The sequence below is a fragment of the Rhineura floridana genome, chromosome 7 (assembly GCF_030035675.1).
Source record: "Rhineura floridana isolate rRhiFlo1 chromosome 7, rRhiFlo1.hap2, whole genome shotgun sequence".
In the NCBI taxonomy this organism is placed as follows: Eukaryota; Metazoa; Chordata; class Lepidosauria; order Squamata; family Rhineuridae; genus Rhineura; species Rhineura floridana.
This window is the reverse complement of record NC_084486.1, coordinates 3971894-3989070: the sequence shown is the minus strand read 5'-3', so window position 1 is coordinate 3989070 and position 17177 is coordinate 3971894. Positions and strand designations below refer to the sequence as shown.

Here is a 17177-nt window from a genome sequence, read left to right as displayed (position 1 = left end):
ACTGAAACCAGTCCTTCCTTGATCCAGCTTGGATATCTGTCCTGGGGGACAGTTGCACATTGTGTGCATTCACACAAGTGCATTACAGCTTAGCAGTTGGTTCATTTTGGATATCTGGTGCACAAACTTCACTGGCTGGTTGCTGTTTTGCTATGCAGTCACTCAGTAATGAAAGTCTTGGATGATCTTGTGTTGTGACTTATGAAGAGCCAGTTTTGGCCGTGAGAACGGAAAAGAAGATTGGGTCTTCCTGCAGATAGGCCTGCATCTGTCGGAACTGTTCATCTGTCTTGAGTTAGAGTGGAAGTCATGATATGATGCTGAGAATTAGGTACCATTATTATTGTTATTGTTATCTTTATTTATACCCGCCCTTTTTCCAAACTGGAACTCAAGGCGACTTCCAGATAAAAACAAGTACACATCATTAAGAACCTATAAAAATATAAAACAAGAACCTATAAAAATATAAAACATATAAAAATATAAAACAAACAACATTACATTCTACCATCTGTCTATATTAACTTAAATCTTTCATACCTCTACATTGATTGATTGATTAGCCTAACCAAAGGTAACACTTCACTGTTTTAAATTTCATTTCTAGAAATGTCACACTTGGCACCAAAAAGAGAATTGGAGAGGAAACTGTATTTACAATTTTATCTCTTTACAGTGAACAAAGAGCCATAGAACTCTACAAGCAATTAAAATCAAAACCTCCAGGTATGGAATAGCTCCAGAACACTTGGTGGTAAATGGGAGGTTTTGCAAAGAACAGAATGGCAAGCAAGTGCTCTTAACAAAATTATGTTAAGTAAGCTTGGGAGCATTCTAGCTGGTTTAATTGAACAAATGATTAGAAAAAGCAAAACTGAGCAACTGAATCACCTAAAAATTATCTACCGTGCATGTTTGTTCATTAGTTTCCTAAGCTTATATGACAATTTCTAGCTGATCCCAGTAAGGGGGTGAGAATTTAGAATTTGTAGCTCTCTTTCTTTCCTGATTCTGCAATTTTACTTTTAATTTTGTATCTCCATCTTTTCTCCACACAAATATTTCATTGTCGTATTTCTTTAAATGGTGTTTTCAATAGTTTGTGAAACTCATTGCAAAATAATAAGAGGAGGCAGGAGGCAATAATTACAACTTAAAGGTTTGCTTGATTACTAGATATTCTAGCTATGTTTATCAAACCTCCAATTTCAGACTTGTCCTCAACAACTAACTAGTATTTTGTAACATAAAATGACAATTTATGTAACAAAAAAGTTTTTCTTTTGTCAGTGTTTGTTTTTTTCTTATGTTTATGATTAATTTCTATAATCCAATGCCTTTTAAGAGGAGCACTGTTCTGATCACATGACAGGTATCCCTTTCAGATCATTCCTACAGTGACAGTACAGAGATGGTGAAGATAATTGTCCATACAGTTCACAGTCAAGATCGGGTGCTCAAGGAACTCTTCAAACATCTTAGGTATAATGCACAACCTCTTTTTGCACATTCACACATCTTCATTCCAACTTGAAGTCTGACTAGGCAGGCTGTCCATAGGACACCTTAGGTCAGTGCAGAGTTTTAAGATGTGTCCACTCTATATCCATGTTTAGTGTTACAGTGTTAATAGTTATTTTCAGTTTTGAGAAACATCATCACTAAATATGTACAGCTAAATGTCTCAAAATCTGTTTTCAGGCACTAAACGCCTGTTTACAATTTTTTTATTTTTGACACTGAGAAATAGGCAGTCTTTAAGGCCCTCCAGAGCCATCAGTCCTAGCCACCATGTTCAGTGGCAGGGATGATGGAAGCTGAAATCCAGCTAGAGGACCATGTTAGTCAACTCTGCTTTAAGGTATGTAGGCTCTGAAAGACTTGGGAAATTACATTAAAATGTTGGTACTGGGAAGTTGTAAAGCCATGGAGTGCTGGTACGTAGAACACATGAAATGGTGTTTTACCGGCCTAGGAAAACATTGTTTCATTGATTCCTGTTTTATAAAAATATAGCTACAGTATCCTGATCCAAACTTCATAATATAATTGGGTGGTAATGAATCCATGTACAGCGGTTATGTGAGAAGGAAGACCAGCATGCAAGTGTCGGCTCACAAGTAGGGGCTTTGCATGATCAGATCCCCCAGTCATGTGGAGTTCCAGCTTGGGCTTTCTTCTCACACAGCATGTGTTTGGTGAAAGAAAGACATGAGGTTGGGAGCAGGGATAAAAGTGTTGCCCCGTTCCTAGCTCTCCTGTGCCCTTCAAGCGAGTAACTTGTGGAGAGGCCTAAAGGGACTGAAGGAAAAGGTGGTGAAATGGCCAGAGAATTTGTGGTTTGAGGGAACAATGCAGGCAGAAGCCTGGGTGAAAGCTCTAAACCACAGGATCCTTGCACGCATAAAATGCACATTGTATCTTTCTCTGGTAATTTCCAAAAAGCTTATATACATTTTGTTCCTATTTAGATGACAAAAAGTTGTTGCCCAACTTTTTTTATTCTTTTTCCATCACAGCAAACTGCTGGGTAGTAAGCAGAAGATTATTGATTTGCTTCCAAAGATTGAAGTGGCTCTGAATAACATCAAAGACGCTGACAATTCAGTGATGCAGATGCAAGGCAAAAGGCAACGGGAAATCTGGCATTTGCTGAAAATTGCTTGTGTAAGGGTGTATCCTCTAGTTTCAGAAGCACTGAGAAGACGTCCTATATGCATATGTCTTCAGAGGTGTAAAAGTTCTGTTAGAGATTTCTGAAATTGGTAAAATTACATGGGATTTATTTCAAAGAAAGAATGTATGATCATGGTGTAAATCTCACTGCTGTGTTTACAGGACGAAATAGTTACTTCGAATGTGAATACTGAAAGCCAACAATTGGTGGATGAAATTGTATATGACTTCTCCTCACTGGATCTGAAAATTGAGAATTATTTTACTGTCTTTTTTTATAGACCCAGAGTTCTGCAAAATCTCCTGTTAGTTCCAGCGTAGATGGCACAGTAACATCCTCAGTGCCTTTATTGCTCTCACAAACCTCACCAGGAAATGTGCTTCACCCTCTTTCTTCTGTGGAAGCCTCTAGAAATGTGTAAGCCTAAAAGTAGCAGTTTGTCTGCTCATCACAACCATACTTGAGTCATTTTTGCTTCGTACAAAAATTGTAATACTGAGAGAGCTTACTCCGGGTCAAAACATGGTACATAAATGGCATTTACCAAACTCTGTTTACTCTGTTAGGATAATCCTTTTTATTCGCAATTTTTATTTTTTATTTATCAGAATGGTTTTCACATAAAATCTTACTATTTTGTGTAAGCTACAAAGTCGGGAGAAGCTTGCTTTATTCTATACCATTGTGAATTTCATTTCACACAGGTTGATGAATGAGATCCATCTTACTAAAAAAATGTTATTCTTATGTGTTCCTACTTTGTCTGAAATATAATTTGAAATTTTGGAGATGGAAGCATCATGGAAATCAGTGATAGTAGCCTACAATGTAGTCAGGAATCCACAAATGCAATCGCCATGCCAACAGCCCATCTCATCTCTGGCAGGCATCTCTTCATATGTTTGTTCATTTTAAGCATTATAGTTTAGCGTTCAATAAAGTTTGCAGGGCAGCTCATATAAATGGAATAATAAAACAATTTTAATAATACAACAAAACCTATTTATTTATTATTTATTTCTTACATTTATACTCCACCTCTCTTTCATCAGAGAATCCAAGGTGGTGGCATACATGTGGTATCCAGGCGGTCTCCCATCCAGGCACTGACCCAGACCCAGACCTGGTTGCCTTCAGCAAGGTGGTGGCCTCATGTGCCTTCAGACCATAGCAACAATAACGATGTGAAAGCAGCATAATATCTTTTGACCAGAAGTCACTTAAAACAGATGAAAAGGTCTGGGAAAAGACAAAAGTATTCTAGCGCCAAAAAAATTAAGTAGGTAGCGGGCAATCTTTGCTGGGGAGAGTATTCCGTGATCAAGATACCAACAATGAAAATGCTTACCCTGAGCAACATCTGTACCTCATCTGGTGGGCATTTGAAAAAGAGCCTTCGATGAACATCGTAATCCACATGGGAATCCTGGTAGACATATGTGGAGACAAACAGTCTTTCAGGTTTTCAGGGTTAAAACCAGGATTTCAATTTGGGCCTGGAATGACAGATTGCCCCAGTACTGGTGTCATATGCTCATAATGCCCAGTCCCAGTTACCAGTTCCAGACCTTTCAGAGGTAGTCCCACATATAATGGGTTACCGTAGTCCAATTGGAGATTACCAGAGCATGGATAATTGAAGCCACGAAAGTTAGGAAGTATTATTTATATATAGAACACAGCAGGTTTTTCTTTCTCTTTAACAGACCTTTACCCTTCTTTGGCCACTGTGAGAAGCCTAAATGAAGAGCATTGCATGCCAAAATATTTCATTATGAATCCTGATTTAAAAACAACTCAGGAGTGTGGCTTTCAGAACCATTTCCAATTACCTACATTGATAAGTAGCTGAGTATCTGAGACGTAGAATTTAGCTTCTAAAAATGACATACACTCAATACCTGAGAACCATTGCCTGCCTGCCTGTCTGTCTGTCTAATCTAGGAGTCTTCTCGCCCCCCCCCTTTTTTTTGTTAGTGTTTTGAGTCTATACAGGTGAAATTCACTGGAATTTAAAGTGCCTCTTCTCTGGTTTTTCTTTTCAGGTCACCTTTTACACATTTGATAAAAGAAAATCTAAGCTACCTTGGCAGTTTTAGCACTATTATACAAGAAGCAAAACATGACCAGAATAACAGCATGATGGTAAGTCATAGGGTTCCACTTGGTATTGATTTTGAATAAGGAGAATACCAGTTAGTAAAATGAGCAGGTGATTCAGCAGGGACTTTGTTTTTCTCCTACCGTTGAAAGGTAGGGAAAGGCATGAAAAGTTCTTACGTACACCTTTATTCGGTTAAACTAGGGCTGAGCTGGAATGGCTCTTTCAGTTTTGTTTAAGAGCTTTTATGAGAAGATAGTAAAACTGTGGGGCATGTTTTCAGGATCCTCTTGAAAAGTTCAGTTTTAGTCCTCTGGGCTGAGGATAGGGAAAGAAGAGGGTCCATTAATTTCCTTCCCCTGCTTTGCACCATTTTAGCTGACATGGAAATAATCGTTGAACACTCGGAACTCTCCACCTGCTTGCTCAAGACACTTAACCCTTTCAGTTTCTGAAAACCAACAAGAAAGACACCTGTTGAGTGGACTGTGTGATGGGGCAGGATAATCGCTTCTATCCTGGGGGGAGGAGGAGGAGGGAAGGAAGGGTAAAGATGGCGATCTTCCGCTGTGTATCTCATTCCATCTCGTCATATCCCAGCACTGTGTCTGAAAGCACTTAGCAGTTATGATTACCTGTGCATGCTTCCATTTTCTGTGTGGGACACAGACATTTCCTGGCACATCATTCATGCTTCAACTCTGCAACTGTCTTAGCATATTTCACAATTATGTAATGGGGTTAAAATCATTGTATTCTCTTCCATATCTTGTTTTCACTAATGACCCTTTCAGTTTTGGTTTTGAATTTTCCAAGAGAGTGACAAATTTCTCAGGTGACTTCCATCAAACTTATAGAGAGAAATATTTTAGATATTTTTCCCCTATCAACAACTCATAACGGCTAAATGGCAGAGACTTTTTTAGTTTCTGCATACTTAATTGTCAGAGATAAAGGGGTTAATGTCAGAATATAAATCTTACCCAAATGCACTAAGGATTTTTCTAGTATTGCACTTGTTGGCTACTCTGCCAGCTAATAGGAATCCCAAATTATTTTGTCTAATAAAAGTTGGATTTCTGAAACATAGGTGGAGTGCTTCTAGCTGACAGTTACTGCAACAAGCAGGTACTTGGGATGTTAGTCTTGCATTGATTGCTCACAAAGAAAGTGTTGGTAGGAACCCATGTGCTGGAATTTACTCTTATGAGGAGGGTGAGTTGAGCATCACTTCTCCAGTTACAAGTTCTCTAGAAGTTGCTTTTCACTGGTGAGGATCCCATAGATATGACTGGCCATGTGAATGTCAGTTTTGCATAAGCTGCCTAGACAAAGACAAGCATATTAGTTGTGTTTGCCTCTACAGACTAGCACAGCTACCTCTCTGGAGGGAAGCAATTTGTCTAACTCATAGCGCACTCTGCATTTTTAAGGAGTCTCAAATCCAGATCATGGGGTATTGAAATCAAACGCATTTGTTAGCATATAGTAACAAATTAAAAATGTGTTTGACTTCAATAAGCTCATGATAAACTCCATTCAATCATACACCTTTGTCATATGCTGTTTCTAATTCCTTTAGTATTCTAGCAAGGTTCTCAGCCTTTCTGGTTTTGATGGTAGGAAACTACCCTTGAAACACTCACAAAACTTCCATTAGGTCTCTTGATAAATTAGCCTCTCTGTCATTTCTCATGTTCTTGTGCTAGATGTTTTTCTTTAGGGGAATAATTTCTTTTTTTCTCTCTACCAAAAAGCTGAGTAGTTCGCTGTTGGTTTTAATAGTATTGACGGTTCAAAGAGTTTTAACAGGAAAGCTGCAGGATCCTTACAGCTGGCATGCTGTTACTCCTTTATCATATTTTCTTCATTATTCTAATATAAAGCATTTATATTCCACCCTTCTGGTGCAAAAGCACCACTCAGGGTGGCTTACAACATTTACAATTTATATAAGAAGGCTAATCTGTTCCATATGATCAAACCTTTCTCATGCTCTGTTGTAAAGAACTTAAATGTATTTGTCTGTTCCTGGAGTTCATAGAATAATAGAAGAGTAGAGTTGGAAGGGGCCTATAAGGCCATCGAGTCCAGCCCCCTGTTCAATGCAGGAATCCAACTTAAAGCATAGCCGACAGGTGGCTGTCCAGCTGCCTCTTCAATGCTCCAGTGTTGGAGAACCCACCACCTCCCTAGGTAATTGGTTCCATTGTCGTACCACTGTAACAGGACTTTTTTCTGATGCTCAGTTGAAATATTGCTTCCTGCAACTTGAGCCCATTATTCCGTGTCCTGCACTCTGGGACGATCGAGAAGAGAACCTGGCCCTCCTTTGTGTGGAAAACTTGAAGAATGCTATCATATCTCCCCACAGTCTCCTCCTCTTCTCAAAGCTAAAAATGCTCAGTTCTTTCAGTCTCTCCTCATAGGGCTTTGTTTCCAGTCCCCTAATCATCCTTATTGCCTCTATCTGAACCTGTTCCAGTTTGTCTGCGTCCTTAAAGTGTGGTGGACGAAGTACCCAAGATGAGGCCTAACCATTGCCAAATAGAGGGTAACTAATATTTCATGCAATTTGAAAACTATACTACTGTTAGTGGAGCATAAAATAGCATTTGCCTTTTTTGCAGCCACATTGCACTGTTGGCTCATATTCTGTTTCCCAAGATCCTTCTCGCATGTAGTATTGCTGAGCCAAATATCCCACATCTTATAATTGTGCATTTGGTTTCCTTTTCCTAGGTGCAGAACCACCTCCCTAGGTAATTGGTTCCATTGTCGTACCATTCTTAACAGGATGTTTTTCCTGATGTTCAGCCGAAATCTGGCTTTCTGTAACTTGAGCCCATTGTTACGTGTCCTCTCCTCGATTGGGACAATCAAGAAGAAATCTTGGCCCTCCTCTGTGTGTGCCAACTTTTCAAGCACTTGAACAGTGCTGTCAGTGCTACCCGATAAACCACGTCCTAGAGTATTGAAGGAACTGGTTGAAGTACTCTCAAAACTACTGTCTATTATCTTTGTGAAATCATGGAGGACTGGTGAAGTGCCGGATGACTGGAGGAGAGCTAATGTTGTCCCTATCTTCAAAAAGGGCAAGAAGGGGGAACCAGGGAACTACAGACCAGTCAACCTGACATCAATCTCAGGAAAAACTCTGGAGCGGATTATAAAGCAGTCAATCTGTAAGCACCTTGAAAACAATGCAGTGATTACAAGTAGCCAGCATGGATTTATGAAGAACAAATCCTGCCAAATTAATCTTATTTCTTGATCGGTTAACTTCCCTTGTAGACTGTGGAAATAATGTGGACATAATATATCTCGACTTCAGCAAAGCTTTTGACAAAGTGCCCCATGATATTCTGATTAGCAAGATAGCTGAATGTGGGCTGGATGGAACAACTATCAGGTGGTTCCACAGTTGGCTCCAGAATCGTACTCAAAGAGTGCTTATCAATGGTTGCTTCTCAAACTGGGCAGAAGTAACGAGTGGGGTACCACAGGGCTCGGTCCTGGGCCCAGTGCTCTTTAACATTTTTATTAACGACTTGGATGAGGAGGTACAAAGCATGCTTATCAAATTTGCAAATGATACAAAATTGGGGGGCACAGCTAATACTGTGGAGGATAGAAACAAAATTCAAAGGGACCTTGATAGGCTGGAGCATTGGGCTGAAAACGACAGAATGCAATTGAACAGGGATAAATGCAAAGTTCTACACTTAAGAAAAAGAAACCAAATGCAGTTATAAGATGGGGAATACTTGGCTCAGCAACATGACATGCCAGAAGAATCTTGCTGCATTGACAGAAGTATTGTTTTCAAATTGCTTGAAATATTAGTTACCCTCTATTTGGCAATGGTTAGGCCTCATCTTGGGTACTGCGTCCACCACACTTCAAGAAGGACGCAGACAAACTGGAACAGGTTCAGAGGAGGGCAACAGGGATGATTAGGGGACTGGAAACAAAGCCCTATGTGGAGAGACTTGAAAGAACTAAGCATTTTTAGCCTTGAGAAGAGAAGGGACAACATTAGCCCTCCTGCAGTCATCCAGCACTTCACCCATCGTCCATAAGTTCACAAAGATAATAGACAGAGGTTCTGAGAATTCTTCAGCCACCTCCTTCATTATTCGTGGATGCAGTTCATCAGGCCCGGCAGATCTGAACTTGTTCAGAGTAATTAGGTATTCCTTGACCATTTTATCTTTCAATCTCAAGCTGCAATCCTGCCCCTTCAGCTTCACTTTTCCCAGGAGGGTCATAGACCCTCTTTTGCAGGAAGACTGAGCCAAAGTAAGAATTAACACTTTTTCTTTGTCACCTGTTACCATTTTGCCATCCCCATTGAGTAATTGTACCACCATTTCTTTTCTGTGTCTTTTAATATGGATGTACCTGAAGAAAGCTTTTTTGTTGCTTTTAGCCTCTAACTAACCTCAGCTTATTTTTCAGCTTGAGCCATCCTAATACCATCCTTGCAATTCCATGCTGTCTGTCTGTACTCTTCCTTTATGGCCTGGCCTTCCTTCCACTTGCTATATGTGCCTTCCACCTTTTTTCCTTGATGGAATTGTTTACCATTGTGCCTTTTGAATTTCCTTTTCTAGAAACTCCCACCTATCTTGGACTCCTTTTCTCATTAGGGTAGCTTGCCATGGAACCTTATCATTGTTCTGAATTTATTAAAATTTGCTTTCCAGAAGTCCACGGTATGCATATGGCTACTTCTAGCTTTTGCTTCCTTTAAAATCAAGAACTCAAGTATAATGTGGTCACTTTCCCCAGAGTTCCCATAACTTCCCCTTCATCCACTAAATTATCTCTGTTGGTTAGAATCAAGTCAAGGATAGCTGATCCTCTAGTAGTTTCCTCCACTTTCTGTATGAGAAAGTTATCTCCAACATAAGTCAGGAATTTCTTGGAGGGGCTGTATTTGACATAATTTTGTCTCCCAATAGATATCATGCAATTTAAGGCCCCCGTTACTACTACATCATGCCTCATCGAAAAATTTGCAATTTGCTTTTCAAAAGTTTGATCCCGTCTTCTCCTTGATTGGGTGGTCAGTAGTATATTCCAACCACCATGTTCCTTTTATTCCTTGCCTCATTTATTTTCATCCAGATACTCTTGGTGGAGCTACCAGGGTAATTCCTCCTATATTTCTGTGCAGGGATATATATATATATATTTAACACGTAGTGTGACTTGGTCTCTCTTTCTATGCCTTCTGTTCCTTTTGAACAAGTTATATCTTTCAATTGCTGTATTCTAGTCATAGGAGTCATCCTACCAAGTTTCAGTTATACCTATCAAGTCGTATTTACTGTCCTGTATTAAGAGTTCAAGTTTGTCCTGTTTGTTTCCCTTACTTTGGGCATTAGTATGTAGACATTGAAGGCCATGTGATTTATGGTCTGGCTTCCTTCCTACATTTTCATGAAGACTATTATTGGGCCGCATTAGAGCAGTTCTCTTAGCTCCTGTTGCTGTGCACAAGGCTTCGCCAGTTATTACTGCCAACTTTATGTCTCTGTCCCTCTTAGGATTCAATTTAAAGCTCTCCTGATGAAGTTCTCCATCCTATGGCCAAACACATTCTTCCTAGTCCTTGTGAGGTGCAACCCATCACTTCCAGGAAGTGTAGCCTGTGGTCCCAGAATCCAAATCTCTCACGTCAGCACTGCCTTTGTAAGCAGTCATTCACCTGGAGTATTTTTATTTCTCTTTCTATTCCTCTTCAAAGTACCAGAAGGATGGATGAGAAAACTATCTGGGCCCCAAAGTTCTTGAGTTTCTTTCCCAGAGCTTCAAAGTCTGATGTGATTTCTTTGTAGCTCCACTTGGCAATATCATTCATTCCTAAATGGATGAGTTTATGAGTGACAGCAACCCCTGAGTCACATCTCAGATCCATCCTCCAGGAGACAGCATACTTGGCGAGTCCATGGGTCTTCTTGCCATACTCAGGTGTCCCAAGTAGTAGGGAGTCTCCCACTACCACTACTCTTCTTGTTGTAGGGCGTGATTTCATTGTCTCTGCTTGACTGAGCTTCAACCTCTTGCTAACTGTCACGTGGAATCTCTTGTAATTCTTCCTCAGCAGGCTGTCCCCCAGTCTCATCCTTAAGTGCCTGAAAGCAGTTCCACCAGTGAAAGGTGCTCAGAGGCACATGTTACCAAATTCTTCCAAGCTACATAGGAAGTGGATTGGACGGTGAAAGACCAACCCAAATTGTGGGTGCATATTTTTAAAAATGTGTAGGCCAGTACAATATCTCAAACAGGAGGTCAGGTCTCCTGCTGCCCTAGTGCATTCACTAGAGCTGCCCAATTGCCCTTCTTTTTAAAGTTTGATAGAAATATCTGTTGGCTATATGTATGTTCTTAAACCGCAAGGGTTTTTTTTTTTTTTTTTTTTTGGCTATTAGTGAATTTCTCTGCTTTTTAATCTGGGAGATAAGAAGTAGGATCTGTGCAAGTTTGCTGAGAAGGAGGGAGAGAGGGGAAGGAGGGGAATGGAGTGGAGAGGTAGGGGATAGGAGGAGGGGAGGGCAGATTTGATCACTTGAATGCTTATTGAGTTCAATGGAATTTACTTCTCTGTAATTATGCTTAGGATAGATGAAACTGACCTGGGGGAGGGGAGGGGGGAGAAGGAGGGAGAGGATAATATTGGATGGGTGAGCACTAGGGAGAGAGAAAGCCTCTTTCCTTTCCAAAAGGAATTGTTAACATTATTATTATTTTGGGGGGTTTCCCTCTGCCTTTTTATTCTACAACAGACACATGTAGTCTCCCACTGAATTTAAACCAAAGTTGTCCCTGGCCATATCTACACCCAGACATTTATTCCACTTTAAACAGTTATGGCTTCCCCAAAGAATCCTGGGAAGTATAGTTTGTGAAGGATGCTGAGAGTTGTTAGGAGACACTGTATTCCCCTCACAGAGCTACAATTCCGAGAAGAGGGGCTGACTGTTAAACCACTCTGGCCACCGGAGCTCTGTGAGGGGAATAGGAGTCTCCTAACAACTTTCAGCACCCTTCACAAACTACACTGCCCAGGATTCTCTGGGAGAAGCCACAATTGTTTAAAGTGGAATAAATGTGTGGCTTTTTAATCCAAACAACCAAACCAAATAGTCTTGCTTTTAAAACACTGACAGTTGGTTCTTACTGAACGTGCCTGTGCTGTCATAGACTCCAGTGTTAATTTTCTTAAAAATCAGCCATGCATTTTTTAAAAACTTTTAAACTAAAGAAGATGGTCAGAGTATGGGGCAAGGTCAGGAACAGGATTATGGGTACTCTGTGAACATAGCTGATTTTTAATTAATTTCAACAAATTTTGAGACCATTGACAGAAGAAAGTCCAACAGGGGTCTGAATTATTTTACTCTTGTTTTAGATTTTGAACTCTAGATTCTCTCTGTGTGTTTTGCGTATCGCCATTAAAACTTAGAGGATTGTTAAGCAAGTGTTTCTGAGTTCAGGACTGTAAGTCTTTACGATTTTGTTTTAAATGAACTTACAGAAAGTAGCATGGGGGGTATTTTCAATTTAACATAGTGGAATGTGAAAATTCCATACTGGCTGTATTATACAGCTTCTCTTGTGGCTATATAATGATGTGCAGAATTAATGGTTTAATGATATAGCACTGACAAAGCAATCTATAAAAGTATATACCATATTTTCTTCCTAACTTCCTCCAGTCCATCTAGTTGTGAAAAAGGTCTATGTTCCTTAGCATATTAGATCATAGTTACCAATCCAACTATGGAGTAGGTTAAATCTTTTAGGTTGCAATCCAGTACACATTTACCTGGGAGTAGATCCATTTGACCCCAGTGGACCTTACTTCTGAGTAGACATGTGTTGGATTGCAACTTTTGTCTGCAGCTGGGCAAAATCAGGAGCCAGAAGAAGAGAAGAGCCAGCACCCAAAACTAGAATGGTGTACACCTTTTATATTGATCACCAACTGGATTGGCCTGCATTCGTTTCAGTAATTTTCCATTAATTTCATATGGGGGTGAAATGTGAACCCCCATAAGATGTAGACCATGACATTTTTATAATCCATCTGGGAGGGGAGGAAGTGTAACTGGGACTCCTGCTTCATCAGTGGTTTTCCACCCAGATCACTTTGACACACTCCAGCACTGGTTTGCCTGCTGTCTCCTTTTGTTTTGGCTTCATGGCTGTTCATCTGCTACATATCACGATGCCAAGGCTCAACTAGTAGCACTTACAGCAGCAACAATGTGCACAGTGTTCCAAGCAGTTTTCCCAGAACTGATATGCACCTGACATAGTGTCATCCATTTTCATGGGTGCTCTGCACTGAACATGTGCCATAACTGCTGGGTATGGTGAGTATGCAAGCGTAGCAGGCCCCAGATTTACAGTCTGTTCTCACTGCTTTATAACAATACAGGGAGCACAATTGATTGTTGTCTTTTTTTTTTTTTTTTAGAGTCTTGATTGGAGTTGGCTAAATTAGTTGAGGATGCAAAGAGAACTTCAAGAATGTGCACACTTGTTCTGTGTGCATCTATTCCATCCTGGATTGGAACAATTGCCTCAGAATCGTGGAGTTGACGGTGGCATTTTCAAACATACCTGCTAGATCATTCTAAATCCAGATTTGAGTGGCTCCAACCCACTAATATCAGAGTTCTGCAGCTGCTATAATGTCAGTCACATATTACATCATTTGCAACATGAAAGTCTGATGGTTATCTTGAGGATTCCATTTTCTCTTTAATTAAAAGAGAGCCTGACAGACGTTGCCATGTTATATTTATCCAGTCCTGCTGGAACTTATTGGAAAGTGACTAGCCCAGCTTCTCACACTAAGATATCACACAGCCTGGATGGAGTCTCTCCTGTCATAGGGCATATAGTGCAATATAATGAAATATATGGAGAAAGGATCAATAATAATTGCACTATAAAAAGTTATTGAATTCTACTAAGGCAGAAACTAGAGAGAGAACATGAAAAAAACAGTCTGTAAATAGTTTATCACATGGTTCGTGAATCGGTCCCCCTCCTTTCTCTTTGGCTTCTCCAAAAATTATTGACAATCTTTCAACATAATACAGCAGCGGTGAGTAAACTGTGGCCCTCCAGATGATGTTGTACTCCCAACCCCAGCGAGTATAGCCAATAGTCAGGGATGACGGGAATTGTAGTACAACATTATCTGAAAGGCCACAGATTCACCACCCTATAATGATGGGATATTTTGGTTATATATTACCCATTTTTAAATGTGTTGATGTTTGTATTACCTGACCTCAACCTAAATAGGGTGGGGTACACATGTAATAAATAAATAAATAAAATAATCCTAATCAACAATGGGCTCTTTTCTTGTAGCATTAGAACTGTATTCCAGGTCAGTGAGATGTTAAGGTGTTGCTTTTGTGGATTTTCTAATCTACAGTAAACCAGCCCTTTGCTGCTAATGGTGATTCAGTGAGATAAACATTTTACTTTTAGGACTAAGGATGTTGTTTCAATGCCCTGCAAAGTTTGAGGGAATGGGTGTGACCTGACAAATGTGAAAATAACATTTTTGAGTATATATTGCCGTTTGGAGTGGAGGGGGAAGGAGGTAATCTCTCTCTTAACTGCACTCTAAAACAAATAAAATTAGATAAACGACCCAAGTAGTGCTACAAAGTATGTGATATCCTTCGGATACACTTGAGAACTCCTATGGCATGTTTGCAACAGTTATATTCTCAATACCTCCTCGGGAAAAATACTGCATTTAGGGCTGAGTCCCGGATAAAATGGGTGATTATAGTTTCCCTTCTAGGTTTGGATACTGGAAAGTTAGTTCTTCTTTAAAGCCAACATAACTTTTCATATGGAATAAACATTGTGGAGTAATAGGCCTGTTGGTTGAGAAGTGATCTGTCAATAAGTCTACTCAGTAGTAAGTATACTAAGATCCTATGGCAATTCTGGCTTTTTTGACTGCCTACTGCCATTTTACATTGCCCAAGCTCATTTTGAGAGCCAGCAGAGCAAAATTATTCATCCTCTCCCTCCCTCCCTCTCTCTCTCTCTCCCTCTCTCCCTCCCTCCCCCCCCTCTCTCTCCCTCCCTCCCCCCTCTCTCTCCCTCCCTCCCCCCCTCTCTCTCTCCCTCTCTCCCTCCCTCCCCCCCTCTCTCTCCCTCTCCCTCCCTCCCTCCCTCCCTCTCTCTCTCTCTCTCTCTCCCTCTCTTTCTCTCTGTTTGTTTGTTTGTTTGTTTTCCTTCTATTTATTCCTCTTGCTGGTCCTTCCTGGGATTCTCCTTTAAATGTTAGCCAGTGTTATTAACTAGCAAAGGTATAGTTACTTTCCTCTGGTGCATGATGTCATTCATGACTATCCTAACTCTAATTGGCCCATGACACTGTTACCAAGGTGAGATGGCTAAAGTTTAAACAGACAAAACCAGTGTCTCTCCACTCATCATTTTTCGTCATTGGCGATCGCTTGTGGCTGAGTAAGATTGTCTTCCAAGATAAGATCTGTAACAGTGGGTCCATAAGTGAATGTGCAGGCCAATTCTGGATCCACACAGCCTCCCACAGTGAGGACATAGGTTTCCAGATGTAAGATGGTTGTGATGAGGATTTATTTGATGTGCCTTCCGCTTAGCTCGTTTGTCCTGTTTGCCCTGTAGTTGTGCTTCTTTGAAGTCCATAGCACCTTTGATAATAGCCGACCTCCATTTGGGACGTTCATGGGCTAAGACTTCCCAATTCTCAATGATCATGTTACATTTTTTTTTAGATTCGCTTTAAGAACATCTTTAAACCTCTTTTGCTGTCCACCGATATTCCGTTTTCCATCCTTAAGTAAAGTAGCTGCTTTGGAAGATGGTAATCAGGCATTCGAACAACATGGCCAGTCCAGCTAAGTTGATGCTGAAGGATCATTGTTTCTACACTGGTAGTCTTTGCTTCTTCCAAAATGCTAACATTAGTCCGTCTGTCCTCCCAAGTAATGTGCAGAATTTTCTGGAGGCAGTGTGGGTCGTGTATATAGCTGCCGAACTACTCAACTGCCTTGGCCCTTGAGCCAGGACGACAGAGTCTGTATCCACCACCCATGTGCCAGTCCATGACTAGGGGCTTCCAGATTTCAATCCTGCCCCCGTCGCCATTCGCCGATTGCCATGGGATGTTTGGTTTGGTTTGTTTATTTATTTATTTATTTATTTTCATTTCTAAACCGCCCATAGCTAATAGCTCTCTGGGCGGTGTACAAAATGAGATTAAAATACAATATAGAATAAAATCAGTAACAGAAAGGAACACATTAAACTAAAACATTAAACATTGAACATTAAAATGCCTGGGAGTACAGCCAGGTCTTAACCTGGGGCCTAAAAGAAAGAACCGTAGGTGCCAGGCGTATTTCCTCCGGTAAGCTGTTCCATAATTCGGGGGCCACCACAGAAAAGGCCCTAGTTCTAGTAACAGTCCTCCGGGCAGCCTGGTGAGTTGGTACCCGGAGGAGGGCCTTAGATACTGAACGAAGTGAGCGGGTAGGTTCATAGCGGGAGAGGCGTTCCACAAGGTATTGCGGTCCCACACCGTGTAAGGCTTTATAGGTCAACACCAGCACCTTGAATCTAGCTCGGAAACAAATGGGTAGCCAGTGCAAGCGAGCCAGGACAGGTGTTATATGCGTTATATGGTTGAAAGATGCCTGTGTGTGAATTTGTTTTATGTGGGGAGATCGGCGCACAATGATCAACACACAATCTTGACAGAAAAAGGCTTTGATCCAATGGCATGGATACCACGATGATTGGAAGTCTTATCTGCTGACTTCTGGGAAGGGTGACTTCGCTTGTGCCTGCTTTTGAGATGGGCTCCCGCCTCAGAAGAAGCTTATTCAGATATAAATCAGTCAGAACATTTTTTTTTTGACTGATGAAATTTCTCCCGGGCAGGGAGAAACGTAGAGATCAACCTCAAAAGCCTGTTTTTGTTGGGAGGACTGGATTTCATTAATTTATGAGAAAAGGTCCAGCCAGCAATGCCGGACGGACTTCCGAACAAGCTCTATCTGATTAATGCGATACGTTTATCTTTTCTTCAAAGAGAAAACGGACTAACAGGCAAGCACCCTTCTTTCTATTATTTTTTTTACTTGGTTTAAATTGTTGCAGCAAAAAGAGATTTGTCAAATAAATCAGCTTTAAAGAACTTCTGGGTGAGCTATAACTCTTCTCTGTTATTCACGAAATTAACAGCTTATCTCTCTTTCTATTGCAAAAAGCTGTCCTGGAAGTGCATTCTAAAGATATAAACAGAAGAGGGATTTCTATTCCGAGGAGAAAAAAATAAAAAATATGAACTTTGGAACA

The 17177-nt window shown here is 40.5% G+C and overlaps 1 protein-coding gene across 2 annotated transcripts in view; it reads left to right on the top strand.

Annotated features, from left to right (window-relative positions):
- CHUK (component of inhibitor of nuclear factor kappa B kinase complex) overlaps positions 1-14162 on the top strand; it is a 69378-nt gene extending 55216 nt beyond the window's left edge. For both annotated transcript variants that reach the window (XM_061634737.1, XM_061634738.1), the window contains exons 16-21: positions 680-729; positions 1389-1485; positions 2523-2670; positions 2961-3097; positions 4726-4825; positions 13273-14162. In XM_061634737.1, the coding sequence (XP_061490721.1) occupies positions 680-729; positions 1389-1485; positions 2523-2670; positions 2961-3097; positions 4726-4825; positions 13273-13299 (559 nt within the window). In that variant the 3' untranslated portion in view covers positions 13300-14162. The remainder of the gene's footprint in view (positions 1-679; positions 730-1388; positions 1486-2522; positions 2671-2960; positions 3098-4725; positions 4826-13272) is intronic.
- Positions 14163-17177: the final 3015 nt, after the last annotated feature.